The following is a 17,417-nucleotide window of genomic DNA, read 5'->3' as shown; positions in this document are numbered from 1 at the left end:
TTTTCAATAAATGTTGATTTCTTTAACTTTGCCCCTTCAATGAAAACTTATTAAAAACAGACACAATTTTGATAAATCACAGTGCATATGTTATTTCAATCTATTTCCATTTCCTCCTCCAAGTATCTGCGAAATAGTATGTAAACGCCATATTCCTTGAGACAAATTTATTAACTGATCAGGGATATTTTTCATATTTGAAAGACAGTTAATAAATTGGGTTTAGTGTTCTTACTGTGCTATGAGGTTTGTACACACTAAAAGGACAACCAGCACCATTTTTTTTGTTTCCCACTGACATCAGAAAAACGTTTTATAGCATCTAAAATACCCAAATCAGGGAGGCTGATATTTTTAGTTAAATGAAAAACACCAATAAAAATGACTTCAAAATGAATCAGGAAATGGCCAGTTTCAGAAGGTCCCACCCCCTTGTTCGTGACGTCACGCCAAGACATCTTGCCTTGCTCGAGAATCAAAACAATGGCTTCAGATTCGGAGAAGATGTTTTCTTGTTACTCATCCAGTTATGAATATGATTCAAATAGTTCTGAAGAGGAAAGCATAAATGTTTGCAATTGATTCAAGGAGTCCTCCCATATCAATTCGAGCCGTCAATGACAGCAATGTAGCACCCAGAAAATGCAGAAGATTGCGCCCAAGCTCCGTTGGAAATGGGCTGATTTGTCAGCTGGGAATTTGCGTCAGCGAATATCAAATAGTTGTCTTGGTGCAACACACAACGATTCACCATGGCGTTATTTATGTGTTTTCCTTCTAATTTCGCCATCAACACGGATCAACACAAAGTTTTCAGACCAAACAAAGTACCCAAAATGCATTGTGTGTCGCTTTCTCGGTCAGGGGCGGTCCAAACGTGATGTCACATGGGGATCGTCATCAACTCGAAAACAAGACTTCGTGAATATTCAGCGCAAGTCTTAGAACGTAAACTATAGCTATATGCTGTGAAATCTTTGTAAAATACGTTCAGTCAAAGTCATTTGAAGTGATTTTATAAATTATGGACATAACTTGTCCGGAGGCGTTGGTTGTCCTTTAATGCTTTAGGTTTAGTATTTCCGGCCCTAACACTCCCTCCAAATGCTCCTGGCCCGGCCCCTCTGTCAAATTTTAGAACCCAATGCGGCCCGCGAGTCAAAAAGTTTGCCCACCCCTGGACCAGACTGAGGGGTGGACCTCTGCAGCAGAGCATCCACCAAACCCGAGATGACTCATCGAACAACTAGGGTTTGATGATCGAACCTAGTTTAAAAACCACTGTGTTAGACAATGTGAGTGTCAAGCACAACTAAAATGATCAGTGGTAGAATATAATGCCATAACAGTAGTCCTGTCCAGTTAGTGCAGAATGTCATAAAGTGACCAGTAGCAGTATTTGTGGTACAGGTGTGCAATTATGCAGATGTCCTTGAGCGTTTTGAAGTGTCTCCTTCTGTGGAATATAGGTCAGTGACAATGGTTCAAGTGTGTACAGAGCTAATTTAAAACAGATTCTTATCTTATGCTGGATTTGGTGTGCATCGATCGGTCACGCCTGCCTGAGGAGAGTAGCTGGGATAGGTGGTGGGCATAGTGCGGTGCAGTAGGGTTTTCTGTGCCTTTGTCTTGGTTGTTGCAGTGTGTAAGTCATTGAGAGTGGGGAGGCAGTGCCAAGGATTTTTTCCACAGTCCTAACTGTGCGTTGAAGTCAGATTTTGTCCTATTTTGTGGCAGCCCCAAGCTGTGATGGAAGAATAGTGGCTTTATTTCATGACTGCGGTGAAGAACTGTCTTAGCACCCACTATGGCAGACATGGGCAAACTACGGCCCGCGGGCCACATACGGCCGGTTCGGTTTTTTAATCCGGCCCGCCGAACTTGTTCAAATTATAGTAAAAACAGTGTCTGAAAGTCTGAAAAAGTTAGCGGACAACAGGGCAGACAACTCTGAAAAGTTGCCTGCGCGGCCATAAAGAAAGATGAGAAATCGCAAAAAAAAAACAAACAAAACATTGGCGCAAAGTATATATATATATATATATATATATATATATATATATATATATATATATATATATATATATATATATATATATATATTAAATTAAGGCTGTACCTACCACAAATGTTACCATGCTTAATTTACGGTAAATATCCGTGGCTGAAGATTTTGCTCCAGTTGTCGTTTGCCGTCATGGTGCACAATGCATTGTTTGAGTTGCGTTGTCTCCTACAAGCCACTGAGTGCCTTTCATAACTCTCAAGTACACTTAACAGTCAGGGTAAAATGTAAGTTTACATTTTGTAGCGTCACAAATTTTGTTAGCTTCTTTTGCATCTTTCTTCTGGGGCTGAGGTTCTGTGCATCTACTTTGGAAAACGATTTGCAAATGCATGACCTTATAACACTTGGGAAAGTCCGAAGCACGAAGCAGGCTTCTGATTCGCTGCTGTGCTGAGTATGCAAATTTCAACTGCCGGTAGCCTATATCTGTGTGCTTGACAACAATACACGTGTACTGTTTGCGCGTGACGGCGAGGGCGTCCATGGCGAGTTTGTAGAGCGTGCGGTAGGGATAATCCATCCATGATTTTGCGGAATTTACCACAAGTAGATATCATTGAGCTTGAGTATTTCATTGTGTGATATGTTTTGAATGTTGAAAGTGATTCCATTTTTCAATAAATGTTGATTTCTTTAACTTTCCACTTTCGATTGAAACTTTTCAGAAACAGACACAATGTGTCTGTTTGATTGATTGTGATTACGCACTGTGATAAATCACAGTACGTAATCTATGTCCATTTCCTCCTCCCAGTATCTGCAAAATAGTATGTAAACGCCATATCTTGCATATTCCTTGAGACAAATGTATGAACTGATAAGGGCTATTTTTCACATTTGTTCATAAATCAATCAAAAAAACATCCTGCATTGTTTGTGAAAACAGGTTCGGTAAATGATAACTTCTGGATAGAGTTGAGGTTATTTATTAGGATGGCTGTGTTGGTTGGAGGGAGAAGGCAATTGGCATGTATGGCTCTCGTAGGCTCTCATCAGACTGACTTGCAGCAGCGCGCATGCTCCTTTGGTCTTTAGCCAGGCATCACTAGTTGAACATGCAAATACGATTTGCTCATATCATTACACATCCCTTTCATCACTTTGCTGGTGTGAAATGTAAATTTCTCCACTGTGAGACTAATAAAGGCAAATCCAATCCAATCCGATCCAAAATGGGTTGTAGTGTTCTTACTGTGCTATGAAGTTTGCACACACTACATTTAAAGGACAACCGACATCACTTTTTTGTTTCCTAACTGACATCAGAAAAACGTTTTATAGCATCTGAAATACTGTAGTACTAACGCTGCAGTATATTTTTAGTCAAAGGCAAAACACCAATAAAAATGACTTAAAATGTGCTGAAACTGCAAAGAATCGAAACTGGAAGTGGCCAGTTTCAGAAGGTCTCGCGGCCATGTTCGTGGTGTCACGCCAAGACGTCTTGCCTTGCTCGAGAATCAAAACAATGGTTTCAGATTCGGAGAAGATGCTTTTTTGTTACTCATCCAGTTATGAATATGATTCAAATAGTTCTGAAGAGGAAAGCATACATGTTTGCAATCGATTAAAGAATTGATTCCGTGTCATTTTGAGGCATCGGGGGGGGGGGGGGGGGGGGGGGGGGGATGTCGCACCCAAAAAAAGGCAGAATATGGCGACAAAGCTCCGTGTGGAAATGGCTTAACATTTTTGTCACAACACACAAGGATTCACCATCGCGTTATTTATGTGTTTTCCTTCTAATTTCGCCATCACCACGGATCAACACGAGGTTTTCAGACCAAACAAAGTACCGCAAAATACATTGACGTGATTAAAGGACTGATACAGTGTGTCCTTTCTCGGTCAGGGGCGTTCCTTCAGTGACGTGACGTGAGGACTCGTCACCAACTCAAAAACAGGACTTCCGGAATATTCAGCGCGAGTCTTAAAACGTAAAATATAGCTACATGCCGTGGAATATTTGTAAAATACACTCAGTAGAAGTCATTTGAAGCGATTTGACAAATTATGAACACAACTTGTCCGGAGACATCGGTTGTCCTTTAATGAAAACGTGTCCTTTAATAAAACTCCCTCCAAATGCTCCTGGCCCGGCCCCTCTGTCAAAGAACCCATTGTGGCCCGCGAGTCAAAAAGTTTGCCCAGTCCTGCCCTATGGCCATGCTTCCTCAGCAGCCTCAGGAAGTATATTCTCTGCTGGTCCTTTTCCATGGAGTTAGTGTTAACCTCCCTCATCATGTCCTGGGAGATTGCAATTTCTAGGAACTTGAAGATCTCAACGGTTTACAGGGCATTTTGGCTCAGTCTCTGAGTCACCACGACACACATTATAGCAGAGGCTGCATCGATCCACATGTTTATTTCGCACTCCATCCCAACCTTCCTCATGTACAAGACTCCTAGACACTTAAACTTTACCCCAACTTCCGGGATGTCAGTGAGACGGTAAGCAGCAAACTCACGGAGCCCCCGGCCATACGAGCAAACAAATGGAAAAAAAGGATGGAAATAAACAGAAACAACAACTCGAACAAAATGTATCGCCGCCATGTCTGGACATTAGGGATATATAAATAGGGCCGATACGACCAGTAAGACTTTCGTTCGCTGACGAAGCCTCTTGGATATGAGGCGAAACGTCCGACACCTTCAAAAAAGTACAGATGACGGCTGAAGAAACCTTCTCATTGATGGACCACTCCTGTACGACTGAGAGGTTACACAGACATATCACCTGCAGTTCTGATGTCTGTCACAGGAGGAACGTAACGGTACATAACTCGACGAACTGGGCTTTTTGTACATCTGAACTATAGCAAATTATTACAGGAGAAATTCACCTCACAAACTAAAAATAACACACGTGAATGCGCAACTGGATTTCGGGGTGGGTTGTCTGGCCCGCTTCTGCATTGCAGGAGCTCACCGAGCTCAACGGCAGCCACTCATCGGAGGAATCTAGATCCGGCTCCCACTCACCTGACAGATCACCCTCACTTAGTGTTGCAGCTATGCTGCCAGTCCAATATTGTGTCAGCGTAGATTGCTTATAATCGTGACGAACACGCTTTGCCATTATCCCTGCGCTCTCCTCCATTAAAACACTGAAAGGAAGGCTCACATCCTCAATGCTCTTCACGAGGCAATTGGAGGCTACATTTTTTGGAGCAATGCCCAACTGCTGCCCCCTCGTGGGAGGGAGATAACGTTCTGAAAATTCACACACAAGATAGACCGGGACTTGCTCTTGACCCTCCCGGAAAAAAAGCGAAACCCAAATAAACTCGGGAATGGTGTTCTACGGCATATTTTCAATTCCCGAGTAAATTTGTGAATGGCAGCGAATGAGTTAATATGTCTCAATTTTTTCAAGACAACAATGGTAGCACAAAGAAAACAGCGAGAACAAAAACAAATAAAATACCAATCGACGGTCATACCCAGTTGTCAGGAAAGTACTTGTCCACGATCTCTCTCATCTTGGCCTGCTGGGTTTGCAGTATAGACGGGCTGAAGTAAAGGCAGACATACAACATGGCTGCCTGATTAGCCAGGGCTGTACTGCGATGTTCTGGTAGAGGGTAAGAAGACACCTTTAAAGTGAAAAGAATATTACCATTTTTAGGACAGAACAGAATAGAATATACAGTAATGTCTCGTTATATCGATATCGGTTATATTGATAATACTGCTTATTACGATACTATTTTCATTTCCCGGCAAATTTCTAGTCTTTATGTATAATTAGTTCCGTTTAGTACAATACATGGTTATTACGATAATCCAGTTACTACGGTGCCCTTTTTCATCTCCCGCCGGCCATTTTGCTATGTTTATATCGATACAAAAGCAGCATAAGGTGAATTGATATTTGCTTAGGGGTTTCTATACAGTACCACTATTATCCAAATCTGTATCGGTCGCACCGTTGGTCACGTGAACTTCCATGTCTTGCGCAGTGTAGCAGACGCCATTTTCTACCATTTACAATCATGGCGAAACGAAAGAATTGTGACCTCGGAACGAAATACTGTACAAGGCAATCATGGAACAAATCCTCCATTGCAAACGAATTCGACGTGCCGCAAAATACATTATCAACGTGGTTGAAGAGTAAGGATAAAATAAAGACGGCATACTTGGACTTCGGACCTGGATCAAAGAGGATGAGAACGTCACAATACTGTAGTCTTCTTATACAGTATACAGTTGTTTGACACTAATTTCAACCATGGGGAAACATAAGAATTGTGATATCCGAACAACGTTAGAAGACAATCGTGGCTGTGGAGGATAATCCAACAAGTAACTCCTTCATCGCGAAATAGTTCGACGTGCCGCAGAATACTTCATCAACGTAAGTAAAGTAAACGCTGCAGTTTTCGTTTTCCATACATGTATTTAATTGTCTGTGTAAGATCTCAGTCGTACAGGAGTGGTCCATCGATGAAAAGGTTTCTTCAGCCGTCATCTGTACTTCTTTGAAGGTGTCGGACGTTTCGCTTCTTATCCAAGAAACTTCGTCAGCAAACTAAAGTCTTACTGGTACATATATATATATCCCTACTAAGTAGTTCAGTAACTACACTAAAGTCTTACTGGTGTGTATATTTAAGAAATATATAAGTATATATGAGAAACTTCATCAGCAAACTAAAGTCTTACTGGTGTGTGTATATACATATATACAGTAAAGTCTCGTTATATCGATATTCAAGGGAGTCTGAAAAAATATCAATATAACCGGGACTATCGATATATCCGACCCTGTTTGCATGTCATTTTCTCCGTGCGTGCATAGAAATAGTATCGATATAACCGGGACTATCGATATATCCGATATCGATATAACGAGACTTTTTATATATATATATATATATATATATATATATATATATATATATATATATATATATATATATATATATACAGTAAAGTCTCGTTATATCGATATCGGATATATCGATAGTCCCGGTTATATCGATGCTATTTCTATGCACGCATGGAGAAAATTACATGCAAACAGGGTCGGATATATATATATATATATATATATATATATATATATATATATATATATATATATATATATATATATATATACATATATATATATATATATATATATATATATATATATATATATATATATATATATATATATATATATATATATACAGTAAAGTCTCGTTATATCGATATTCAAGGGAGTCCGAAAAAACATCGATATAACCGGGACTATCGATATATCCGACCCTGTTTGCATGTAATTTTCTCCGTGCGTGCATAGAAATAGTATCGATATAACCGGGACTATCGATATATCCGATATCGATATAACGAGACTTTACTGTATATATATATGTAACGGAGTTGTACACTTAGGTTATTAAATTATGAAGGAAGTGACGCAACGGCGCACAGTGTGGCACTATGTCCCGCCCATAGTTTCCAGAACAATCTCGAGGAGATTCAGGGTGAGTCGCAATTTTCTGTTGGTCTTGATTAACGCGCATTTTCATGACAATATCTTATTTTGTTTCCCCTTTTGTACTGTCTAGTGTTATCTAATTAGTTCCCTTATTCATTTCGAGTCCAGATTACTTTTTGTGTCATTATTTACTTCACGTTTTGTCGAGTGGAATTTAGGAATATGCGCTTTTCTATCGCAGTTAATCACAAGACGAAACCCATGCGACTTCACCCATCCCTTCTGCCATACTGTGTTGCAGGTAATAATTGTTTCATTTCGTTTTTATTGAACAATATTTAGTTTCTTGTGTCGTGTTTCATTTGCCCGTGAGTGTCCGTGGCTGGTTGAACTGTGCGCCAGCCATTACAAGCGCACCGCGTGTTCTGCCGAGTCTCCGCCCATGATGCGTTCAGGGACATCTTGTAAATAACAGTGAACTTGTGTTGTATTCTCTTTTTCTGTAAATAACCACTATACGATCACACGTTGTTAATTCTGTTTTGTTATCTACAATGTTTTGCATTTGAGAACAATCTCGAGGAGATTCAGGTTAATCACAAGACGAAACCCATGCGACTTCACCCATCCCTTCTGCCATACTGTGTTGCAGAAATAAAAGAAATAAAAAGACACATCCACGCGTCTCGTCTTCATTAATACAGCAGCATCGTGGAGATGAAGACAGTCACTGTTGTGACACCCGTCACATTGGTGCCGTGACCCGGATCACAAGTGACTCTCCACTTCGGACCGGGACCGCGATGCTGCACAATGAAGACGCTGTGCAGTCCCATCACTCGGTGGACGGTGTGTCGACCCCCGTTTTGGAAATACATGTAGTGTGTTAATTGTCTGACCTGCTGTTTTGCAATTAGTGTGCTTTTTTTTTTTTCATGTACGTGTTTTTGTGTGTTAAGGCTAAGAATGAGCTCCTTACATGTAACAAGTAGCACACCGTTGAATGAGTGTGTTGGTAGAGGTAGAGGCTTCCCAACCGTGTAACAGTTGTATAGTGCAATCCAGAGTGGTGTAGGTTGTACAGAGGGGAATGGGCAGGTACAAGCTGAGGCCACTTATGTTAGTGGGGACAGAGTTCCTTCCCAGACCCAGTGCAGTGCACCTACGACGAGCGCACAGACAACTGATACACCAGCAACAGATACCTTTCTCCAGTCTGTCACAGTTATGTAGTGCTATGCAGGGTGATGTAGTTTGTACAGAGGGGAATGGGCAGGTGCGAGCTGAGGCCACTTATGTTAGTGGGGACAGAGTTCCTTCCCAGACCCAGTACAGTGCATCTCCGACGAGCACACAGACCCTGACACACCGGCGACAGATCCCTTACTCCAGTCACCTGACGTAGTTGGTCAGATGAGTGACATAATTAGACAGCATTTTTGTACATCCTTGCCCGATAACCTTGTCTATTTTGCCTGTTGGTCTTTCTGTTGTCTTCCGTGTGTATGTTGCCTCACTTCTGCATAATTTAAGGGGGGTGTATGTAACGGAGTTGTACACTTAGGTTATTAAATTATGAAGGAAGTGACGCAACGGCGCACAGTGTGGCACTATGTCCCGCCCATAGTTTCCAGAACAATCTCGAGGAGATTCAGGGTGAGTCGCAATTTTCTGTTGGTCTTGATTAACGCGCATTTTCATGACAATATCTTATTTTGTTTCCCCTTTTGTACTGTCTAGTGTTATCTAATTAGTTCCCTTATTCATTTCGAGTCCAGATTACTTTTTGTGTCATTATTTACTTCACGTTTTGTCGAGTGGAATTTAGGAATATGCGCTTTTCTATCGCAGTTAATCACAAGACGAAACCCATGCGACTTCACCCATCCCTTCTGCCATACTGTGTTGCAGGTAATAATTGTTTCATTTCGTTTTTATTGAACAATATTTAGTTTCTTGTGTCGTGTTTCATTTGCCCGTGAGTGTCCGTGGCTGGTTGAACTGTGCGCCAGCCATTACAAGCGCACCGCGTGTTCTGCCGAGTCTCCGCCCATGATGCGTTCAGGGACATCTTGTAAATAACAGTGAACTTGTGTTGTATTCTCTTTTTCTGTAAATAACCACTATACGATCACACGTTGTTAATTCTGTTTTGTTATCTACAATGTTTTGCATTTGAGAACAATCTCGAGGAGATTCAGGTTAATCACAAGACGAAACCCATGCGACTTCACCCATCCCTTCTGCCATACTGTGTTGCAGAAATAAAAGAAATAAAAAGACACATCCACGCGTCTCGTCTTCATTAATACAGCAGCATCGTGGAGATGAAGACAGTCACTGTTGTGACACCCGTCACATATATATATATATATATATATATATATATATATATATATATATATATATATATATATATATATATATATATATATATAAGACTAGTTTGCTGACGAAGTTTCTTGGATAAGAAGCTAAACGTCCGACACCTTCACAGATGACGGCTGAAGAAACCTTTTAATCGATGTATTTAATTGTGTTGTATTCAGGTATCTTTATCGCTGGCAATAATCACAGTTTTTCATATGTTTGTACATGCTGGTGTTCGTGGTTTCTCTCGTCTGTACAATGTCAACAATGTCCAGTGATACTAAGTCACGATTGCAAGAGTGTGTTATAAAAATAATAAATGACGTTTTTATTTAATGCATAAGTTTATTTTTCACTTCACTACAGTACAAAAGCATGCTAGTTCCGCAATCCATGAACCCAATTAGAAAATTACATGCCATATCAAAGATCCCCCATTTATTGCCCCCATTTCATGCAGTACGGCGCAGGATCGGATGCATCAATAGTACGGTTATATCGATATTTTTTCTGACTCCCAAGAATATCGATATAACGAGACTTTACTGTAGCACTTATTCAACTTGAAGCACTTTCAACATTGGCAATGATTCTAAGATAAGCATTGCTTACTTGGTTGTAGATGTCATCAGAGCGCAGTCTCCCGATTACCATACTAATGAATGTTGCACTAATGGGAACCCTGTGAAAGTAGCTTTCTGGATAATTGGCAGGCCGTCGGGATCCAGGCTGGCTGGAGAAACCAGTGCTGCGCAAAAGCTTGCAGATGTCATCCATATTGGAGTCAGCTGAAGACCTTGCGGCACTAAAATGTATAACACACGTAATTTAAAAACAAAGTAATTCTTCAGCATATTGCTGTTGCTGCGCTGAGACCTAGTACCCTCAAAATAAAGTAACTACTTTTCAGGGGAATAATAGTATTTCTGTTCAACCAGTAACAGTGCATCGTCAAAGAGAGCAGGCTACTTTCAACGCCTTAAATTGGTCAATAATTTTTAAAATAACACCCACATGTATGAACAGGCCAATACCTAAATTGTGACTTCTGAAGTTTTGGCCCAATCGCAGCGGTTATGCAAGCTGTTTGTAAAGCAAGAAGTTCAGCCTGGAAGAGTTACAGTGTGTATATCTATCTATGTATATGTATATTGTTATCTGTAACTGGAGTCATTAGATGGAGTGTGCACGCAAGTATGTGTGAGTCATCATTTTACCTGTATCTGTAGTAGGAAACAAGCATCCTTTCTCGGACATCCCCTTCAATTTTTTGGTCAATAACAAGCAACATAACACCATACAGGTATAGTGCCTCACACTAGGAGTGGGAGGAAAAAAAAACACTCTTCTGTCATGTCTTTCCTAATTGTTCTTAACGCTAGACATGCAAATGAGACTGCATATCAGGGTCATAACAACAATGGCTTCGATGTGAACTCAAAATCAATAAATAGTGTGACGATTATAACTGAGGAGTCACTTACCAGTAGCTGTTTTCCATCCTCATTTAGAAGCAGAGTCTCAAGGGTCTGTTGAATATAAACACCTTCATGTAAGTCATCCAAGTATCTGGAGAGAAGATAAGACATAAGATTCATTGTCAACATCGAAATGTAAACTTAATCATTAGGTTGTGAAAAAAAAAATCAATGTTAAAACAATACTTGTAACTATGTTTTACCTATTTAGATCCACTATGTATTTGTGGACACTCTCAAAGGCTAGATAGAATCTTGAAAGAATCTCAATGTTGTTTTCTCTAAACTCTTCATCCAAGTCCTGAAGTTCAGGTTTGGCCTCTAACTTTCCCTCATAATACTCTGGACCCTAGAGAAGCATGAGTGGTGAGAGAGAACAACACAATTTAATGACTACAATGTAAGTAATAGTAAGTAAATAAGTGATCGAACCATAGTCAAGGTTACCCCCAAAAATTATGACAGAGACTTCAAAAGTAAGAGCCCAAAAGAGACATGACCAAACACATGCACATAAATAACAACCAACAGAATTAAAGACATTTTAAAAGAAAAGAGTGTGTGTGTGTGTGTGTGTGTGTGTGTGTGTGTGTGTGTGTGTGTGTGTGTGTGTGTGTGTGTGTGTGTGTGTGTGTGTGTGTGTGTGTGTGTGTGTGTGTGTGTGTGGGTGTGTGTGTGGGTGTGTGTGTGGGTGTGTGTGTGTGTGTGTGTGTGTGTGTGTGTGTGTGTGTGTGTGTGTGTGTGCGCGTGCGTAGTGGTTCGAGACCAGCTTCATATGTAAATTCCTTCTTGAGTTTGTATTGTGTTTGCCCGCTCACGCCTGTGAATGTGTTTGTGTGTGTATGTGTATTTGTGTTGTTGACGCATGCGGGTGGCTCTTTGCAGTAACATAGTTAAAAAGAATGGCTCTTAGTCTGCCGTGGTTGGCCACCCCTGTACTAGCACTTGACTTGACTCCTTGATGGACAGAACAACAGATTATTAACTAATGCAGTGTTTCTCAAACCTTGTGCCGCGAGATACTATTGCTCAATTGCTATGTACTTCAGGAAGTGACTGGAGTCCAGCCAATCACACGATGCAATGACTCTGCAGCCAATCACGGCAATGACAGTACTTCCACATGTCCTCTGCCCAATAACAATAATACGGCGGCTATAAGTGGTGCTAATGCTAATACCTTATTGTGGCGAAAGAACCGGGCCATTAATGTGGTACATCGACCCCCCCCCCCCCCCCCCCCCCACTAAACTAAAATAAGAATAAACTGTGGTTATTTTAAGTTGGAATGGCTGTCCAAGTATGTTCTGATAGAACACGTAGTAAAACGGGTTGAGTTATTTTCTTTATTAAGTGAGAAAGGTGTGCTCTGCAAAATATGCAAAGTTAAAATTGTATGTGAATTTTCCAATAGAACATTTTCAATTAATTGGAAACTGGACTATCTGAAGCAGCACATTCAACAGAAAAGTTATGATATTGGAATTATACAAAGACTCAAGATGTGCAATATTGCTGCAGAGCCCAAACTACTGGATGGAAAAAGGGCCGGTTGTCAGACAGAAAAAATGTGAGCCTGAGCAAGTTATTTTATAGACTATATTTTACTTGCCATTCAAACAAATTTACCAAATATTGGATTGATGTTCGTTTGATTCCTATTCAATGTCTTCTTCTTTTCCTTTCGGCTTTTCCCATCAAGGGGTCGCCACAGCAAATCAGTGTCCTCCATCTTTAGAGGTTTGATCCGCATGTTTGTTTTGGCCAAGCTTTTACGTCGGATGCCCTTCCTGACACAACCCTCTGTATTTATCTGGGCTTGGGACCGGCACAAGAAGACTTATGTCCTTTTGTGGCCACAGAACAAGCAACTCATTCATTCTTTCATTCCTTTCATCACTTTGCTGCTGTGAAATGTAAATTTCTCCACTGTGAGACTAATAAAGGCATATCCAATCCAATCCAATCTCACTCAGTCAAAGGCTCCCAAACACAAAATGCTCATCGGCACAGCAACATTCAAAAAAGCAAAAACTATACTCACCATTCAGCTCTAATGGTAATCATTAGTATACAGTATGCCTATTTTGCTTGATGCAGTGTTTATTTGCATGTGTTTTGTCAACCGTGGAGAGTAAATCAAGTTTTGCGTTTCCTTTGTTAAAGATGTGTTATAATATAACATTAATAATCTTTTTTCTGATTTTTTGGGAGTAGTGAGTAGTGATTTTTTCAATCAAAGAAATGTGCCACAGCGCCAAAAAATTAAAAAACACCTAGCTAATGGTCCGTAAAATTCTGAGGTTCAGAATTGTACTTGTAGCTTGAGTGAACATCAACACACGATGTGTGGGTACGTGGGTTCTCCCAATGTACTTTAGTTTTCTCAAAAATTGTAAAAGTTAGGTTAGGTTCACTGAACATTCTTAAATGACATTGTCATTTGTAGCCCATCTCTCCTGCAGTTGGCAGGGAGAATCGCCAATTTATAAACAACCCTAATAAGAATGAATGAATGAATGAATGCACGCATGGATGGATGGACGGACGGATGCGTGGATGGATGCATGCATGCATGGATGGATGCATGCATGGATGCATACATGGATGAATGACTCCCTGAGTCTTTGAACTCTTCACCTTGAAGTAGCTAAAGTCAGAGATAATATCTCCATATTTCTGCTGATCACTCTTGTCCTTCAGCCTGAAGACTGCAGGGACGAAGTCAGAGAGACGCAGAAGCTCAGCAAGTATAGCGTTTCCCCTGGAAACTATCCTGAGGATGGCCTGCCCGCACAGGTTGTTCTCCGCTAAAAAGTCCATCATGGTGGCTGGAGGAGATGAAGAGGAGTTCAACCTGTGGGTAAACAGAGTGGTACACAGAACTTACGGGTACTTAAATTCCAGAGACAAGACAAATTCCATTGCCTAAAAAATGCACTTCGCAAAGGTCCCCTCGTGCATTTATTTATTGTGTGTTCAACCTATGTAATTGCTGCCAGTGAACTATCTCAATTGTGTACAGCGGAGCACTTTGGAGATATTTACAGAATTAAAATGTGCTATGTGATATAGTTTAAGTATGCTACGATCGTTTAGCTCCCTGCTTCATTGACATGCTAACGTGAGCACCGACACTTCGATAAGCTTTGGTACGGCACGCAGTTATAAAAAAACATGGCCTGCGTCACGTACCTTTACATCTGTCGAATATCGTGTGACCAAACAATGCGATTCTTGAAAAGTTGGAGGAAAAGCGGTTCGGATAAAGATGGGTGGAAGTCAGATTTTTTTTTTACCTTCATTGTTTGCTTCCTCATGACCAACCATGTGACACTGCTATGGGGTGAGTTTGTTTTCCAGAAAGCAATGCGCTATGTCAGGAAATGACGATACAATGTGTTTACGGCCTCCGTTTAGCAACGACAAACTGCTGTTGTGTTTCCCCAAAAAGTTTATTTTTGAAACAAACCAAGTAAATGAATCACATGCTTTCCAAATATATTGATATATTATGCCGGAGCTTTTGGAACAGAGAAAATATTGCTCTGATCTTTGATAGTGCAAATGCTATTCAAATTCCACCATACCTCGTTAGATGGCGATATAGATCAACCGAAGAGTGATATCCTTTTATCTGTGTTCAGTGTGCGTGTGTAAATGTGTGTGTGAGGCAAAGACATTATTGGGGAAATTTCATTGATTGATGTCACCTACGAAACGAGCTGATCATGTGATACCCGGAAATTGTAAAGCCTTTTAAGAGCATGCGCAGAATAAAATGTTTGTCGAGGTCCCAGACCAATGATTGACATGGCTGTGCAACAGTTTTCTCTCGTGAGTATTTGCAATTGCTACGAAAAGTTACCATTTTGGTTACTGTTAAAACGCTAGGACTGCTGCCAGAATGACTAGCGCAACAGGTTATGGGCCCAGTACCACAGGCCAAAGATGGTTTAGACTTTTGTTCGATGGCGATGAGAAAAACTACGACCTCTGAGAGATGAGGTTCCTGACGCACATGGAGTTGTGAGGCCTCAGAGACGTTATTTTGGGCGTCCCGAACATTGAGGAAGACAGCGAAGAAGCTCTCGCCGAAGACAAGGCTAAGTATAAGTATGGGGAGGCATATGCGGAGTTGGTGCAATGTCTGGACAATAAGAGCCTATCGCTGGTCATGAGGGACGCAAAACGTGATGGGAGAAAGCACTGGAGATTCTCCGTGAGCATTATGCTGGAAAGGACAAACCACGGGTGGTGAGTTTGTATTGCGAACTTTCCTCACTCCGAAAAGGGCGCTATGAGACAGTCACAGACTATGTTCTCCGAGCAGAGACTGTATTCACCTCATTAAGAAGAGCAGAAGAGCACATTACCGAAGGGCTTTAAAGAGTTTGTCAAATCTCTTTATTTGTTGAATGGTGGTTGTCAAATCTCCCAGGGAAGTGACACGCAGATGTCTCGCAGAGCTTGATTGTGGCGTGGAGTCGATCAAGTCGTGCTGTGAAACTGTCCGATGCTGAGCAGGTCTTTGGGAGTTGCGTGAGAGATATTCTCTGCTGCTGTCCCGTGACTGCTGCCCTTTTATATTAAAAAACACCTAGCTAATGGTCCGTAAAATTCTGAGGTTCAGAATTGTACTTGTAGCTTGAGTGAACATCAACACACGATGTGTGGGTACGTGGGCTCTCCCAATGTACTTTAGTTTTCTCAAAAATTGTAAAAGTTAGGTTAGGTTCACTGAACATTCTTAAATGACATTGTCATTTGTAGCCCATCTCTCCTGCAGTTGGCAGGGAGAATCGCCAATTTATAAACAACCCTAATAAGAATGAATGAATGAATGAATGAATGCACGCATGGATGGATGGACGGACGGATGCGTGGATGGATGCATGCATGCATGGATGCATGCATGCATGGATGCATACATGGATGAATGACTCCCTGAGTCTTTGAACTCTTCACCTTGAAGTAGCTAAAGTCAGAGATAATATCTCCATATTTCTGCTGATCACTCTTGTCCTTCAGCCTGAAGACTGCAGGGACGAAGTCAGAGAGACGCAGAAGCTCAGCAAGTATAGCGTTTCCCCTGGAAACTATCCTGAGGATGGCCTGCCCGCACAGGTTGTTCTCCGCTAAAAAGTCCATCATGGTGGCTGGAGGAGATGAAGAGGAGTTCAACCTGTGGGTAAACAGAGTGGTACACAGAACTTACGGGTACTTAAATTCCAGAGACAAGACAAATTCCATTGCCTAAAAAATGCACTTCGCAAAGGTCCCCTCGTGCATTTATTTATTGTGTGTTCAACCTATGTAATTGCTGCCAGTGAACTATCTCAATTGTGTACAGCGGAGCACTTTCGAGATATTTACAGAATTAAAATGTGCTATGTGATATAGTTTAAGTATGCTACGATCGTTTAGCTCCCTGCTTCATTGACATGCTAACGTGAGCACCGACACTTCGATAAGCTTTGGTACGGCACGCAGTTATAAAAAAACATGGCCTGCGTCACGTACCTTTACATCTGTCGAATATCGTGTGACCAAACAATGCGATTCTTGAAAAGTTGGAGGAAAAGCGGTTCGGATAAAGATGGGTGGAAGTCAGATTTTTTTTTTACCTTCATTGTTTGCTTCCTCATGACCAACCATGTGACACTGCTATGGGGTGAGTTTGTTTTCCAGAAAGCAATGCGCTATGTCAGGAAATGACGATACAATGTGTTTACGGCCTCCGTTTAGCAACGACAAACTGCTGTTGTGTTTCCCCAAAAAGTTTATTTTTGAAACAAACCAAGTAAATGAATCACATGCTTTCCAAATATATTGATATATTATGCCGGAGCTTTTGGAACAGAGAAAATATTGCTCTGATCTTTGATAGTGCAAATGCTATTCAAATTCCACCATACCTCGTTAGATGGCGATATAGATCAACCGAAGAGTGATATCCTTTTATCTGTGTTCAGTGTGCGTGTGTAAATGTGTGTGTGAGGCAAAGACATTATTGGGGAAATTTCATTGATTGATGTCACCTACGAAACGAGCTGATCATGTG

At 41.0% G+C, this 17,417-nt stretch overlaps 1 protein-coding gene and 1 long non-coding RNA gene across 5 annotated transcripts in view; one reads left to right on the top strand and one right to left on the bottom strand.

Moving 5' to 3' along the window:
- Window positions 1-14,801, bottom strand: part of washc5 (WASH complex subunit 5) — a 37,913-nt gene extending 23,112 nt beyond the window's left edge. For 2 of the 3 annotated variants that reach the window (XR_016115220.1, XM_088998006.1), the window contains exons 1-7: window positions 14,549-14,702; window positions 13,994-14,210; window positions 11,557-11,702; window positions 11,360-11,444; window positions 11,093-11,193; window positions 10,488-10,680; window positions 5,515-5,667 (exon numbers count right to left, since the gene is read on the bottom strand). Coding sequence is in view for 2 of the 3 variants with exons in the window: in XM_088998006.1 (XP_088854132.1) it covers window positions 5,515-5,667; window positions 10,488-10,680; window positions 11,093-11,193; window positions 11,360-11,444; window positions 11,557-11,702; window positions 13,994-14,179 (864 nt within the window). In the remaining variant the exon portion in view is untranslated. Of the gene's footprint in view, window positions 1-5,514; window positions 5,668-10,487; window positions 10,681-11,092; window positions 11,194-11,359; window positions 11,445-11,556; window positions 11,703-13,993; window positions 14,211-14,548 lie in introns of all 3 variants that reach the window. The other variant, XM_088998007.1, reaches the window with a different exon arrangement.
- Window positions 7,246-9,416, top strand: LOC148896280 (uncharacterized). Of its 2 annotated transcripts, none has more exons than XR_016115281.1 (2): window positions 7,246-7,806; window positions 8,158-9,416. It is a non-coding gene; the product is annotated as an uncharacterized LOC148896280 (long non-coding RNA). The 2 variants fall into 2 exon arrangements; XR_016115280.1 differs by having other exon boundaries at window positions 8,076-9,416.
- Window positions 14,802-17,417: the final 2,616 nt, after the last annotated feature.

Source organism: Hippocampus bargibanti, linkage group LG06, assembly GCF_051943395.1.
Source record: "Hippocampus bargibanti isolate YZ-2025 linkage group LG06, ASM5194339v1, whole genome shotgun sequence".
Taxonomy (NCBI): Eukaryota; Metazoa; Chordata; class Actinopteri; order Syngnathiformes; family Syngnathidae; genus Hippocampus; species Hippocampus bargibanti.
This window is presented reverse-complemented; position numbering and strand designations above follow the sequence as displayed.